This window comes from Pecten maximus, chromosome 5, assembly GCF_902652985.1.
Source record: "Pecten maximus chromosome 5, xPecMax1.1, whole genome shotgun sequence".
In the NCBI taxonomy this organism is placed as follows: domain Eukaryota; kingdom Metazoa; phylum Mollusca; class Bivalvia; order Pectinida; family Pectinidae; genus Pecten; species Pecten maximus.
Window position 1 is genome coordinate 4,710,326 of NC_047019.1, and position 17,377 is coordinate 4,727,702.

Sequence of the window (17,377 nt, forward strand, 5' to 3'; positions counted from 1 at the left end):
AGGGGCATGGCAATTAGGAGGCGGAGTTTTATTTCTTCTTATACAGTGATTCAGCAGAGATGCTGACGTAACTTAATCTTCGAGAACATAATATAACTTGGTTTTAGTCAATATCCTATCAGTTGGGGACATGATATTTGGGAGACGGAAATACCTTTCCTAAGATAGTAATATCCAATTTTCCAGATGCTTTGAATATCAAACACGAGCACTTATTTGGATGCGAAACAGATGTTGCACACATCATTAATAACATATTGTATAATTACAGTTATGTGCCACATTACAAGTCCAGCATACACCAGAAGAGAATGTCTGACAATAAGCATATGAAACTTTCTTTCATTTTGAATATTACAAGAAAAATATTCAAGACTACATAGGGCGACAGCGTAGATATCGGTAGGATATGATTATGATAATGACAATGAAAACAAGACATGTACAAGTATTTTCTAAATTCCTGTATTTGAGAGTCGTTTCCCTTTGAACAGAACATACATTTTTCACGTGAAAACTGTAGATTAAATACATACATGCTATTAAGGAGGTGGAGTTTTATTTCTCCTACTACAGTGATTCAGCAGAGATGCTGACTTAACTAAATGTTCGAGAACTTTCTTTTTTCTTGAATATTACAAGAAAAGTCTACAAGACTACATATGGCGACAGGGTAGATATCGGTACGATGTGATTATGATAATGACAACGAAAAGTATTTTCTAAATTTCTGTATTTGAGAATCGTTTCCCCTTGAACAGAACATACATTTTTCAGTTAAATACTGTAGATTAAATACATATGCTAAATGATTAAGGTTATATTTAAAGCATATTTATTAAGATGCATGAAATACAATGTATCACATAAAAATGAATAAATAAAACTCTCGTATTTCCTAAATAGTTTCCGTTATAGATATTACGCCCACACACTTGTGAATCGCTCAATGTCATAATCGGTGCTGGAAAATCCCAGGTCCTGACAAAGTTGTACCAGCGATTGTCTCGCATGCTTTATACTGGTATTGCTGAGAGCAACTAGATGACAGAAAGGTTTTTGGTATTCGCTCTCACATTCCATGGTTACTGTTTCGGTTCGCAAATTCAGGATGATGCTATTTGCTTCAGCCATAGATATCAGCTTATCATTGACGCCTTCTTTGAGAAACTGTTGCCCGTGGAATTTAAAGAAAAGGTAGGCCCCGACAGCAAAACATCTAGCAGGTACTTCTGGAAAATAAGGCTTGATTCCACAAGCAATGGCGGCTGCGATCTCCCAAAGGAGAACGCCATGTGTAGTCTTGTAGACAATGCATCTACGATAACAACCTGTTCTTCCATTGATTTCAATGAGCTTAAGACCGGAATCTGTCATCTTAAATTCTGTGTTGAAAACTCCATTGAGTAACCCGACTTTACAACAGCACTGATGGGCAGCGGTCATTAGCTGATCTTTCATTTCCGCAGACAAGTTGGTAGGTTGGCAGGTAGTGGTATCATTAAACATGTCAGGGACGTAGAGACCGATGTCAGTAATAAAGGCTGCCATGAGCTCTCCTCCATATATGACCAGGTCAACATTATAGGAAAGACCCTCTAGAAGTTCCATCAGAACCATTGACTTTCCAAACGTTTCGCCATGGGAAGATTTTCCAAAGTCGTTCTGTATTCTATTAAACTGCAGAATACAGTCGTCTTCAGAAATCACCTTCACAACTCCCCAGGAACCTGCATCATGCTCTGGTTTAAGAATGGCTGGATACGCTATCTTCTTGGCCTCTTTGATATCCCACTCATTTCTGATGCGATAAGAAGCAGGTGAATATTTTTCTGTCTTGTATATATTGTTGCCTGGTTTGGATCTCAAGGCTTCGTATGTGTTTTGCTTGCTCCGAACTGTCATGGCCGCGTCCGGATGACATCCTCGGAGTCCTAGTTTCTGACATATGGCAGCTGTTATTGGTGTATCCGGTTCCGTGAAGGTAAAACATCCGTCAATATCACCAACTCGATCTCCAAGAAGTTGGATGATGTTGGTTGCGTGATTCTCAATATCGGACTGGTCTGTGTAATAGTCATAGTAGACAGTTTGATCAACTTTGCTCTGTCCGTAATGTGATGTCTTGTGCGCCACAGTAATGATCTGTAAGATACAAAATGAAATCGGATTAACTCTTTTTAAAAACATTTTTTGATCCCGTTGATCACGTCATTTGGTATCAAGATGAATTAAAACATTGTTACATGTTTGTCTGTTTTTTTCTGAATTTTTCACCGGCTGGTGTATGAACATTTGTTTCTCAATAACAGTTAGTTGCAGAATGTTATCCATCGACTAAAATAATTCAGACACGAATACATACGGATACAGTTTTTCTTTTTATTTGAAAATTAGTTTTCATTCATTTCAGATTATATAAGACATAGGTATACACAAAAACAACATACACATGTAGGTTGTAACAACATAAGATATTATTACATTCTAATGGCACTTGATTCTATTTTCGATGCAAATTTAGCCCGCAAAATCATTACTTTTTATTGTTTTATGCCGTATTTAAATGATACATTTGAATATGGAGTACATGATTATCATGATATGGATGGATATTTCAAAACGAGTAAAGCTCAATGATAGATAGTTTACCTTTTAGGCCTATACAATGATTCTATAGAACGAATTTAGATTCATGGATCTAGAAAACATATTAATACAACTTTAATTTACAGGATTATGATTTTCATTAAATATGTGTTTTGGCTGGTTAGTACAGTTGGGAGCAAACTAAACTTGGTACCAAGTGCGCTTTGTAGTGCACACGTAGTGAACAACGTAGTGCACTAGACTAAACATTGTAGTGCACTTGAGTTCACTACGATGTTAACTCCAGTGCACTACAATGTTAACTCCAGTGCACTACAATGTTAACTCCAGTGCACTACGATTAAACCTTTTGACTCAGTACTAATTTAGTCTTGTTGACAGAGAGAGTTCTTATTTAGACTTAATATAATATAATATAATATATTCTGTCAAAATGTCAGTCGTAACGTATAAAGGCCAGAGGAATTCAATCCATATGCCAGATGCAGGAAATGTGTATTTTTAATACTATGCTAAAACAATATGAAATATTTAAGTTCCATCTTCAGACATTTTAGTGGTTTGATTTTATATTTATTTCCTGTTTGTAAATGATGTATTAATGAAACCTGACTGCAGGTACATTCATCTGATCAATTATTAACTTACATATTATGAGAGGATACCTATAGTTAGATAAGGTATCGGTATCATGAATGCCTGCTATAAATGGACCCCCTTGGAGTTAATTGGGGAAACCGGCCTGATCAGGTGTGACCCACACCACACAGGGTAATTAATATGTACATGTAACAGGTATGAATGGCAGTGGTCTAGGGGCCCCAAGGGCCCTGGACTGGTATCAGTCTCTTGCAGTTAAGAATTTATTAGGATTTAGTGGCACTATATAATTCATTGTGTGTAAAAGTATGTAGCTTCCCCTCAACTTATGTTAATCAATTGTTTTATATTAAATAAGCGAACAAATTTATATATTTTCCTGAAAGCTTCACATACCATGTTATAATTATAGCTATATTCATGATATATAAATGATTAATTAATTAAGGCGTACCTAATTAAATATAAATTATATAAGTAATCTCCATTTTGTCAACGAGTGTGGACCATTTTTTCCTGAAATAAAATGACTGCCAGACAACAATCTATGATTTGTAAGTATATAAACTTATGGATTCATATACTTTGATAATTATATCAACATATTTTTTAAAAGATAATTGAAACTGAGTAAGAGATATAAATGTTAACTCTTAACAAAGATTTTACAATTTCATGTACACGTATCTTTAGCTAATGTTTTTTTTTTTTTTTTTAATTCACAATTTAGATATATTTTGTGATTTTGCTAATAAGGATTAGTGTTTGGAAAACGTGAAAACAGTACCAGATTTATTTTACAGCCAAAGTGCCTCGGTATGCAGCAATGGTGTTTTTGGATCAAACTTGTGGGATTATCCCTACCACCAAAATTATGACCGGGACAACAAAATTAGAGGAAGTTGTGAAATGCATATGGGACGGAGAGGAAGTGGAAGGGAAAATTGTTGGATTGAACAGTAAGTTTAAATTATACGCATGTGTATTACGTATACTATATCAAAGACTTAAGTATACCAAATAGTATTATAAATATCTGACTACTATAGTATATATACGAAAGACTAATTCATTAATTAGATATTGGTTTGAATCAGTGATACTGAATGCTATTCGTTATATTTGATCAGTGAATAATTGGTCAGAGGCATACAGCCACTGCCCTAAGGCATATTATAGGATAGGAGAAATGCAAAAAGTTTCCATATGACAATTTAACTCAGCATTTACCTGTTGGTCACTCAGGTGTGACCACGGCTGGTCAAGGTGTGAAATAGAGAAACACTAACCAGACCAGATATATAGTTATCACAGGGTACAACCAAACAGCAGATCTGGTAGAAGACCAATCAAATCTGATAGTCATTAAATAAAATAATTAAATTTGATTTTATTATTAAGTCTATTACTTGTGGAATTACAAAAAATACATTTACTATACAATACTTAGCATATATGCCATGCCCAGAACAGCTGGACTCCTTGTGTCAGATTCCTGGGCTGTGTTTTCACACCTTTCAATAATAAGCATAATCCCATTTTGTGTGATTTACCTGGTTTGGAAAGGCTATATATACCTGACGGTATACAAACTATAACATTTATGTTGCATGTATAATATATGTTTCAATGAAGGCAGAATCAATATTGCTTATTGTGAATTAATGTAATATGATAAATGTATTTTGTCAGTTTTTGTGTATATTCTATTTACCAATACGTGACATGTATTATACTTATATACATGTAATAAACATATCTGAAATAAAAGTAAAATGTACAAACCATCATGAACACACACAATATACATAGACTAGTCCCTGTATATATATTTTTGAATTTTTTTTTTAATGAAACATATGTTCAAGAGATTATGCATTGTATATCAAATACTTTGTATGTATTGACTCTAGTGCACTACGATGTTCACTCCAGTGCACTACAGTGTTAACTCTAGTGCACTACGATGTTAAATCCAGTGCACTACGATGTGAACTCATGTGCACTACGATGTTAACTCAGGTGCACTACGATGTTAACTGGAGTTAACTTTTGTAGTGCACTGAAGTGCACTAGACTACCAAGTTTAGTTTGCTCCCAACTGTATGTGTATATGTAGGGGTTTTTCATTCGGGACGTTTCAGTGACATGTGTAAAGCGGACGCTTCTCTGGTTATCTGTCCAATTAAGGGAGCAAAGTTACGTCACATAAAGTCCTCGGATAAAATCCAACACTCGCAGTGAAATATGTTAATCTATGAACCACCAAACTTTAATAGCCAACGAAAATGTTTATAGTTAAGCGAGTATATTCTGAAACCTGCTGCTTATGTATTTTGTTGGGTGTAAGTATTCGTCAGGGCTATAGACTAGGATTTAAATTGACTCAGATTTGGTTGTCAGTTGGATTAATCATAACGTCTTCATCACCAAAGGGGCTTTGTGTATACCAACAGCTGCCATGTACCGACAATACTGGACGCAGGCGATGTATAACGATCGAGTGACACATCAGAGAAAAGATATTGTTAATTAAATATTTCATGTAAACTTAGAGATTATGTCCGAACTTGTATGTGTATGTTGATATTTATATGTCCTTTACTAATCAGAAGTGTTCGCATTAGTTATCAATTGTATTCATATGCAGCAAACAATGAAATGATAAAAGAAACAGGAGAACATTTACTGTTTAATCTGTCATCGGTAGTTGTAGATAGTTAATTAAATATTTTAGTTATTATTGTACTTACTTTACTTACTCTTTATATCTGACAATTTGTATCAGTAGTGCTTTTTATAGGTCTTCGAATGATCAATCACAGTTTTATATTCGTAACAAAATTACCTTGATTTTTGCGTTTGCAAAAATATCCCACACCGACCGTGCACCACTTCTACTTGTACCGATGACAAGGACAGTCTTGCCTGCCAACTTTTCTCTGACTTGATCAGGGTAGGTAAAAACCTCCTCATGTGTTGCCATTTTCGTGTTGGTTACGACTTCTTCGTATCGCTTTTGTCAGTGCCCTGTTATAACTCCAGCTGCCATATAAAGTGGAAACGTGTTTGAAATGATGATTGCATGGGAATGGTCAAAGTTGTATTAGACGATCATAATCAATTCAGAAAAAAACCTTTTCCGATCGATTAACGACCGGGTGTAAATACAGCTGTCATATATGATCTTTTCCCTACATTTCATCAACACATGGCGTTACTAGTTTATTTTTATTGTTGACAGCATGCATGTTAGTAAAGGCAGTATGTGGCGGGGTTAATGGGGAAAGTTATGGGATATGACAACTAAACTTCAATAAACAACCTTTATGTTAACTCAACCTTGATGTATATTTAAACATGTTCAAGTTTAAACAGGTTTTAAAACTCAATAAAGATTGTTGATTGAATATAAATAAATTCGCTGTATGGCATAAGATTGTGTACAGTTAAGAGTTATTCGCATGACTGAATATCACATTCAAATAATAAATCATCAATATTTCATAAACATTTATGATATCGAAAAGAACATGAAATACGTATTCTTATCCTTAACAGTTAGTTATGTGCATAAGAATATAAAATATATACTAGGGTGTTAAGTATTTGCCTGAAAAAATCTGATGCGATAATGGCAGACAGATTTATAGATGAAATGAATTCTTATATATATTTTATTGAGGTTTATAAAATTCATGCACGAGACAGCTAAATAAATAAAACGTGTTTGAATTTTTTTAACATATCTTGATACGAGATGCAGATCAATGTTTTGTTGTACAACATGGTCAAAATGCACCCGTGTGTTTACATTACATATATTAACAAAGCATCTTATTTCTTTTAATTGCACAAACACCTTACCTATCTGAGACAATCTGTACACCTGTGTCAGGGATAACGGGTTTGACCAGGAGAGACCGCGTCGATTAAAATGAAAAGAAAGGTACTCGGCTGACCTTGCATGCTTTGTTGATTATCATTCGTGTCAATCTACCGCTGTCCTATTTAGCGATATGTAAATTTACAGGTGCAAATAGGTCAACGTCAGGTGTAAACTGACCTATGTGAAACACCAGCGCTTGTGTAAATGTTACTTTCAAAATTACAATTGTTGCATTTTCTATATATAAAGAACAAGACAATTCATCACATTTATAATTACATCCTAATTAGACGATTCAACATACAGTATTAAGACATGACTTTTACTTCTCAATTTACAATTCATTTAAATGAGACGTTTTCTACAGTATTGCTAAAAAGTTAAGTCCACAATGTTATATTGAAATTTTTCAAGTAATTTTGAAAGTACCAAGTACAGCAACTCTCATGTAGATTTATTCAAAACAAGTCCGAGCTTTTGAAACGAAGTCATGGACTTGTAATTGCTTATTTGACCTGTAAGTAATAATTGCGGTTGTTTAGCTTTAAAAATAAGTTCATAAGAAACCTGTATGTTCACGTTCTGATATAGGGCAATGTTATCGCAGGTTAAGATTAAGTCACAGGGTGTGCTATCTAGCATTGTTTGGCCCTTATGCAATAGGGTATAAGTTGAAAGAGAGGTTACTAGATCAAATAAATAGCTGGCCTTAGCAGAAGGACACGAGATAATCAGGCGCGCGGGGCGGAAATAATTAGATACATGACGTTGACGCAGAAGCAGAAGAAGAAGCAAAGGGACAAGTAAAACATAATTAACAGAAAATACATGTACTACTATACGATCACTGCGTGTTTGTTATAAAAACTGTGGCACGTGTATTGTTACTATGAATATACATCACAATCAACTCGGAAATATCTTTTCCGATCGATAAACGACGAGTTATAAACACAGATGTGCATTTCATCAACACAATGAGCTTATTGTTTGTGTATGTTAGTGAAGCCAGCAGTAGGGCGTGGATTAGTGGGTTAGCTATGGCAACTTAACAACTTCAAAAACCTACCTTTAGGATATCTCAACCATGAAGAGTATTTAAAGATTTTCATGTATAAACATATATAAACAGGTTTTGATGCTACGTACCCGATTAAGACAGTATATACATTTAATGGATATAAAACTCAGCAAGTTTGTACACTGAAATATAATGGGTCTAAACGAAGGTTCATTAATCGTTTATTTTAATCGACTTCATTAATTTTTGGATATTGGATGATGTGAAAAGAATATTAAATACGTATGCTTATTTTTCACAGTTACCTATGTTTATAAAAATAGATAACATCCGGCATGTAGAGAAACGTCTAACCTCGAAAACACCGAGGACTTCAAGCTCTCTGGCAAAAATGGCTACCGAGCATTTTTAAAGAATTGAGCATTAGATATACACACGTGAAAAGCATCGTTGGATATGTATTTAGTAACAAAAGCATTCAAGATATGGCGAATAGTGGAGTATATACTGTTTCATTCTAGAACTCGCCTGTGACACAAGGAGCAAAAAGTCTAGAGGTGAAACAAAAAAACAGATAAGACAAAATCACAACGGACTTAGCACATCTTCAGAAACAGATTGGTCCGTATTCCGTTTTTTTCTTCTTTTTTTTTTTACATTATTGGTAAACGAGAACCTGAAAGTGCGGACATCATCATGGAGACATTCGTTTTAGGAAAATTTCGAATAACACGCATATACCAACCAGTCCCTACTTTTAAGAAGACTCAAGGTATCTGTATGCGCTGTATCAGCATTATCATATCAGTAATTCATTTCAGTAGTTTAATCATAGGACATTTAAGAATCATTCATCCATGTCGGTATTATGTCTATGAGGTATTTACCGACCAGATAAATGCACGAAAGTTATTTACTCGCTGGTCACTCATCCATAAGTTTTGTTAGCAGTCATCAGTACGGCATTAAAAGTCTTATCACGTATAGCGATTAAGAAAAATTATATTTTTCAGCTGTCATTCGTGAAATAATTCTTAAATATGACATTGACTGAATGTATATATGTTCAGTTCCCATGACCTTTTAACATTGTTGTTAGCAGTTTTAAGAATATTTCTTTCAATAAAGTTTAAAAAAAAACCCTTCAAAGCACCAACATATATCACATGCCATTCTTGTGAGATTTAACTCAAAAGGAAGTCAGGATGACGTAAGTAGTTCAAGCATAAAGGGGGCTTTAAAAACGGCAGGCAAGCATATCACATGCGATACAGGCAATTCACGACAGCAGAAACAGAGTGTGCTTTATACTCTGAACAGGTCAGAGAAAAATATGGCAGGCATGACTATCCTGGTCATCCGGGCGAGTACGTGTAGCCGACGATTTGTGCGGGGCATACGCAAAAGTTAAGATCAGCTACGCCTACTTTCACGAAATCAAGGAATACATTTCTTTCTATGGATGTTAAACGCTCAAATATTATGTAGAATCCAAAAAGGTGCTAATACTGTTATTATATGGGTTAGCGTACGTTTTGTGACTGCGTTTCACCGCACAGCTTTGGATCGTCCAGCTTTGATAAAATCTTTGGAAAGTCAATAGTTCTGATGGAGTAACTCGAAGGTTCATCCTACGAAGGTGATGGAGTGACAGATGATGGCGAACTTATGGCTGCTTTCGTCGCCGACATTGGCCTCTATCTCGCTAATACATTTGCATGTACCAGCATATGTATGAATATGATCTGAAGACAGCTGCTCATTAATGCTTTGGTGAAGTCGGGTTACTCAATGGTGTTTTCAACTCAGAATTTAAGATGACGTATTTCCGGCCAAAAACTCGTTGAAATCAATGAAAGAGTAGGCAGTTATCGTAGATATATCGTCTTCAAGACTACACAAGGCGTTATCTTATCGGAGATTGCAACCGCCATTACTTGTGAAATCAAACCTTGCTTCTTGGAATTGATCCCTAGATATATTGCAGTCAGAGCATTTCTTTTCATTAAATTTCATGCAGAAAAGTTTTTGAAAGAAGACGTTTATGTGAAGCTAAGTTCTATGATAGAAGCCAAGGGAATTCTCAATGTCTTCATAGAAGCAAAAACTGTAGATCTGCAACGTAGGAATGAAGAATTCCTTAAACCATTTTGTCATCTATTGGGACTCAGTAGTACAAATATTAAGCTTGCGAGGCGAGCACTGATACACCTTCATCGATTTTATCGAATTTACAATATCAGAGTACAACATAGAATGATTTACAAATATGTTGGCATAATACGTTTATGATTACCCAGCAGTTAAACAAGCGGAAATGAAATGGAACTTACGTTTTCATGCATTTCATTAACAGGCTTTGTTATGTATTCAGGTTAATGAAGCAAATTCAAAACAATTAAAAATACTGACAAGAAATTTGAGAAATATTAGAAAGGGAAAATTAGAACAGTTACCACATGAACGAGATGCGTTTAATTATTTTGAATGCTGTGTTGCTTACTTCACCATCATATATACCACTAATTGGTATTCTGTATTGCCATGTAATGCGAGATCACCAGTGAAACACCGTTGTATTTACGAGTTAAGAAGAATATGCTGACGATATACAGACACTTTTATCACATACCACCAACTTTTCAGAAAAAAATACGAAGGGGTACTCTCCTGTGTTCTGTCCATGAGGTGCATACAACGTTTAGCTGGATAAGAACATAGATTTCATCTAACTACTTATTGAATAGAACTTACTATTGCTGGAGTGTAAGGGGTATTTTGAACAGGTATCACCTCTGGGTTTCATAATTTGGAAAAATTTGGTAAAAAAAAAGCGCTTCCAGCTGTACCAGCAAGCGTGATTGAAATCAGTTAATATAATATATTTAAAGAAATAACATTTTACATTAAAACATTGGTACATTTAAATAAATGCTACCGTTGGTCAACGGCGAAAAATATATCAATTCACTAAATTTAAGTTTATCAATGATGTTTTGAGAAAGGTAGCGATATATTGCAATTAAACTGATATATCACTCCACTGATTTTGTGATAGTATAATCACAATCAATTACAGAAGGTTGATATACTTTAAAATGGTTCCATTGTGCGGGGCAATATTTCATAAAGTTGCTCCATTCGCAGAAATCAGCTATAGACATGAGTATGTACACTATGTTTGCATCACGCAGAGCACATCAATCATTCATTTAAAGTAACATTTGACACGCCGAGCACATTAAGCATTCATTTAAAGTAACATTTTACAGATATAACTAATTAATTTTCGTTGAAATACAATTTCTTCAAGTCTGCTGCTCACATATAGGACATCATCTTCTTCGCAACAACCCGATCTCCAATATGTCTCACGATTACCGCTATGTCTTGTGCTATCAATTTAACGTGAAGAGGGGTGATGGTGTCTAGCAAAATATCTGGAAAACTACAAATAACCTTGTTTGTAAAATGCTCAAAATTAGATTGCGTTTAAAAGTTGAGATTGCCCAGCTCCTTCGGTCAGTAACCACGTCACGTTATAATTTTTATGTCAAGGAATAACACTGTTTACCTCCCCTTTGCCACTGGATAATTCAGCAAATGTCATTTCTGTTGCAGAATATTGACATCATAACGATACCGCAATTCCAACTAAAAGTCGGGAAAACGGGGGGTTCGAGTGGAAACCCTTGACGTAGTACAAGGGGGATCAGAACATATGTTCCTGGAGGGAAAGTTTCTTCTGCCCCATCACATAAACCCTCCATACAAATCTAGGTCAAGTTAGGTTCGTCACATTTTCACAAAGCGTCGCTATGTCGACAGTGTGATATAATACAAAATGACAAAAATAGAACGAACAGTTATTGTTATATATATATCAGTGTCATCTTAATTGAATAACCACTGGCGTTAAAAATAAAATCTACGAAGGCATGCAAGAGATCCATTTTAACAGTGAAGGGCTGGTTCATGAACATCTGTACTCCGTACCAAACTCATACTTTGAATACTTCAAAAAGTAAATAAATAATTAAAAAGAAAAAAATCTTGTTTGTAGTCTTTGTGGCAGAAATACAATAAAGTAACGGCGTAAAAGCGACGGCGAGGGAGCAAAAACGCGAGAATGCAAAAGAGCGAAAACGCGAGAATGCGAAAACGCGACGGAAAAAAACAGGAGGTTAATCTCACACTCTCGCCGTCGCGATTTCGCTCCCTCGCCGTTGCGTTTTCGCATTCTCGCGTTTTCATGAAGTTGAAAATGCGAGATAAGGCCTTGACGGCCGTCCTCGCACTCTCGCTCCCTCGCGTAAGGAAGCCCGCTTAGTTTCCGGAGGATCATATATATTATAGGGCTTTTTATCTGGTAGGTGATCGATAGGTTAACAGTTAAAACCATATTGATACGTGTTCATACATCTGATAAAAACTTATTATTGAACATTATTTTAACAGTTAATTTACTGTACCTTCGAATATAAATACAATGGGGTAAATTATTAAGTTTTTTTTTACAAAATTGATATCAATGTTGCATTCATAGACATTTTGAAAAAAAAATGTATTTATTATCATATACTGCAACATGTTTGTTTTGTTTTTAAATCGTGAATATTTAACGTGATTTGAAAAAATCTTTCTCTCAGAAGCTTGGGACTAAATCGCTATTATTACACACCTAATATATATCAATCTAGTTGTAAATCCGATCAAAATTGAGAAAAAATGACAAAGATGTCGTCCTTTTAACGTTCATATCTATCTGTTATAAAGTATTTTATTTCAAAATATCTTGATAGACATAGTACTCCACTAATGTTAGAGGTTTAACACGACGAGAAACTTTCGACAGGCGCAGTGTAGTTTTACTCGATGCTGTTTGTCAAATTTTCCTTTTTTGATTTTGATAATATTTAACGTTTTAATGTCATTTGATGTTAAACGATGTCATATTAATGCCTCCTTAATATGGATAATTAACATACTCCTTTTCCTTTACTATAAATAATAACGGTGACCTTGTACTTGACGTCGCCAACCTGAAACACAAACACAGTTTTCTGATGCTTCACTAATATATGAAGTTTGATTAAGGAAGTCATTAGACTAGGCGCTGACAGAGACTTTCTAGAAACACTAACAATGGCCCTGTCCTTTGCCTTTACACCCTGAACTACAAACTTGCTTTAGGTATCATCATACGTGACCAATAAAAAATCGGTTAAAGTTAAAGTCGCTAGAACGCTAACAAAAGAGAACCTGACAAATGAACACGTGTCATTACGCACGAACGGAACGATACAACCCTTCCCGGACTTCCTGGCGAGGGGATATACATGTATATAAATATCAGCAGGTGTTTAGATAAATCATTGGTATTTATACGACTTTTGAAAAAATATCATAAGCGGAAATATGTATGGCTGTCTATATCTAAAAGCGATTGTTATGTAAGCCAAACAGGTATAATAAATTATGTATTGGTGACATCCGTTAATCGATATATCTGTAATCTAAATGTACCTCTAAACCTCATGCTGATATATGAGCAGGTTACATAGTTCCGATCGCAATATGTTGAAAAATCAATTGGCAGTTGTCTCTCCTTAATAATCATAAATCGTTGTCACTCATGTTTTCAGCAACAGTTGGATTTTGAAAAATGCATTGTTCTTATCAATACTAGTAAGCAAATTAATTCATCAAATTAATATTATTTTTTATTGATCAATGATTTCTTGTTTTTTGTTGTTTGTTGTAACTGACCAATATTTTTGTTTTTTAAATGATAAATGCTGTTAAATTTAATGATTGTATTTCATTGCTTTTAAGGACATCAGACACCATTCATTAATATTTTGATAATAATGCAAATTTGTAAAAAACAAAAAAAAATACCTGTCATTGGCTGTTTTATTGACTGGTCATTGTTTTATTTATTATTGTGAGGACTTTTTTTTAGTGTTCCTCGTAGTTACATGTAATGTGAATGCTTTATTGTCATTTGTTTGTTTGTTTTGTTTAACGTCCTATTAACAGCCAGGGTCATTTAAGAACGTGCCAGGTTTTGGAGGTGGAGGAAAGCCGAAGTACCGGAGAAAAACCACCGGCCTACGGCCAGTACCTGGCCCCTATTGGGTTTCGAACTCGCCGACCAGAGATGGAGGGCTAGTGATACAGTGCCGGGACACCTTAACCACTCGGCCACCGCGTTGTCGCACATCTCATCAGCAAATAAAAGAAAACAATAGGTCATCAAAAATATCAAAATTTATTTTCACTATGTTATATTTCTTTTGGTTTCTATAACCATTCCACTAAAAGAACATGATCACTTTGAAGGTAAACTATATTTAACCAAACAAAAGATTTTACATGTATATTGCAATACTACTTTAGATGACATGTAAAATTATTATATAAAATGATATAACTTATTATAACTCTAGACGGAGATTTTGATGTATCACTTAGATCGCTTGTTATTCTACAAAGTCAATAAAGCATACATCAACAATATATTTATTCCCTTAAATTGTCTTCTGATGAAATTATTATTTCGTTATATCACCTGATCAATCAAAGTTGTGAAACAGTGATCAATGTATATTTATTAACGATACCGTATAATCTTTAAAAAAAAGTTTTCACGTGATTTGCTTGTCACACACGTGGCAGGTATTTCCGGATCACATGTTATTAGCCTGTACCCATTTTCAATAGAAAGGTTATATTATCCGACATAATAGGTGGTATACATGGCTGACATGCGTCCCCTAGATATATTAACGGTGCCGTAATGCATATTAGGCTGGCTAAAGTCATCGAGACAAAACAACAAATTGTCTTAATACCATGCTAGATAATCAAGTAACATAACAATATTATATCAACCAAGTTTTTTTTATATAGTCTGTTTACCAAATGTACAGTACTTAGTGTAATAGAGTTATCTCCCTTAAGGATATATGCTACCTTTAGTGTTTTTTTTTGTGTGAAAGTTAACAGAGTTTTCTCCCCCTAAGTATATATGCTACTTTTTACAGTATGAGCCTAAATCTGACATTATTGTTCTACGACTTTGTAATATAAAAATAAACAACGTAATGTTTTCCTATCCATGACGTTATCCAGTAATTCTTCAAAGTCAAATTATTTTTTTTATATATTGTACATGTATTGTGTAAATAACTTTGATTAAAACTCTATTTGAAGTTTGACTACTTAAAATTGCAACAAATCGAAAGCTGGTTTCAACGACATTTTACAAGGGCAAAAGACAGAGACTTTAAAATTTTAGGAAGGAAACTATATTTTTTTCTGAAAATACGAATGTGCATAGAAGGAATTACTCGTTAGGTAGCATATGCCCTTAAAGAAGTTAAATTATCATTTTTGGTGAATGATACGCCAGTTATTTTCTTTATTCAAATCCAATCTCCAGATTTGTCAGCCATTTCAGGTCATGGAATGTTGGAAATATACATATAGCAAAACACCTTAATTCCGACAAAAAGTTGTCACTATAATGCAAACTATGTATGCCTTAAATCCAAGCTCTAGGATCAATAGATATACTTGGATTAAAAGTTATGTAATTTAAATTCAATAAAACAGATATACAATATATACGCATTGTTATAAACACTAGCACCGTGTACAGGTCAAACAATAATAACGTTAATCATTTACAGATAAAACAATAATGATGTCAAAAATATTTATAGGTAAAACAATAGTTAAGTAAATTATGAAGTAAACACGAACATTTCAATTTCGGAGTAAAACAAAACTAGTTGATATAACTTGATGAACCAATATTATGAAAATATGCTTCTCCTCACTGTAAAATAAAAGAAAATATAATAAAAATGCTGTTATTTTTAAGATTTTAGAATTACGGAATTTATGCATATGAGTTTATACTAATCAAAGAATGGAACGTTAAGCGCCGGTACTCACAATGATTTTACTTTTAAGCTCAATACATTTATACCTACGTTTGATGTTGAGGTAGGACATAGCTTTGATTTCGAAATTGTGTTTATATGTTCTTATATTAAGATTAATCTATTGAGTAAATCACCACTATTATAGCCAAATTAACTAGGCTACATCTCAAACAAATTTTTAATCTACTATGTTATAAAAAAAACCCCAAAAAAACAAAAAATATTAAGGAAAGAAAGAAAAATTACCCTATACAATAAAATGAAATTGATATATTAATCTGTTCTTTATAAATGCGAAAAAATGTGAAATTACATTCATTATCCATATAAATCATGTTTGGATTTGACACCTCACTGCGGTAGAATAGGAGATTCAACTGTGTTTTGTATCTTGATATCAATAAAAAATGAATTGCAGCATTTAGAAATTGGAGAAGATATCGAAGAATATTGTGGGCATCTGGACCCCTTTAAGATCAATAGCGAGCAGGGGGAGTTATCGTTAACGGACGAATCATAGCAATATCAATAAACAACAATGTCTCAAAAGTAAATACGATTGTTGTTATTACAATGTCTCTTGTTATGATTGTAAATGTTGGAAAAATTAATACTTCATATAAATTCTGTACAATTGACATCAAGCACTCCGAAAATAAGTCCCGGATATAACGGAGGAATAATCCACGAATGAGAACGGAACATATTTGGATAAAATATATGAACATACAATTGTTATATTTTTGCTGGCAAGTCCTTTAACATCAACAAAGATAACGAAATAAAAAAAAAATGAAAAAAATAACGAAACCATAGTTCTAACCCAAAATCTATCAAATAAGGACAAAATACAAACATTAATATAGATATGCAGGGAACGCTTATAAAGGGAGAATAAGACCAGGTGGTCAGAAAAGTAAGCGTCTTCTATTTAATCGACTACACCCGCCAAACATATCTAGGTCAAATGCGGATTGAGTCATCTTAAAACAATAACAAGAAGGGCGACGGAACAGCTATATGGAAGCAGTTCAATTCGTTTTTTGTTTTAATGTATCCAAGTATCAATGTGTGCTGAAATCTGCTTATATTGTATGTCTTGAGTACAATCTTTTCGAGCGGTGCGAACTGCTGTGTTCGTGGTTCTGCAGGGTTATAGAGACAATTTGGATGACAAAAGTAATTCTAAACATTTGTAAAAGTCTTTTAAAGTTTTAAAGTTATATCAATAATACAGGATATCTTATTTGTTTTTGATGCATTTTTTTTTAATTTCGTATGCCTTTGAAATAATTATTTTGT

At 34.0% G+C, this 17,377-nt stretch overlaps 1 protein-coding gene across 1 annotated transcript; it reads right to left on the reverse strand.

Moving 5' to 3' along the window:
- Positions 1-455: 455 nt before the first annotated feature.
- Positions 456-6,273, reverse strand: LOC117326924 (carnosine synthase 1-like). The gene is made up of 2 exons (XM_033883729.1): positions 6,059-6,273; positions 456-2,145 (listed from the first exon to the last, which is right to left on the reverse strand). Exons 1-2 carry the CDS (start codon positions 6,194-6,196, stop codon positions 922-924), a joined length of 1,362 nt encoding a protein of 453 aa, XP_033739620.1. The 5' UTR covers positions 6,197-6,273; the 3' UTR covers positions 456-921.
- Positions 6,274-17,377: the final 11,104 nt, after the last annotated feature.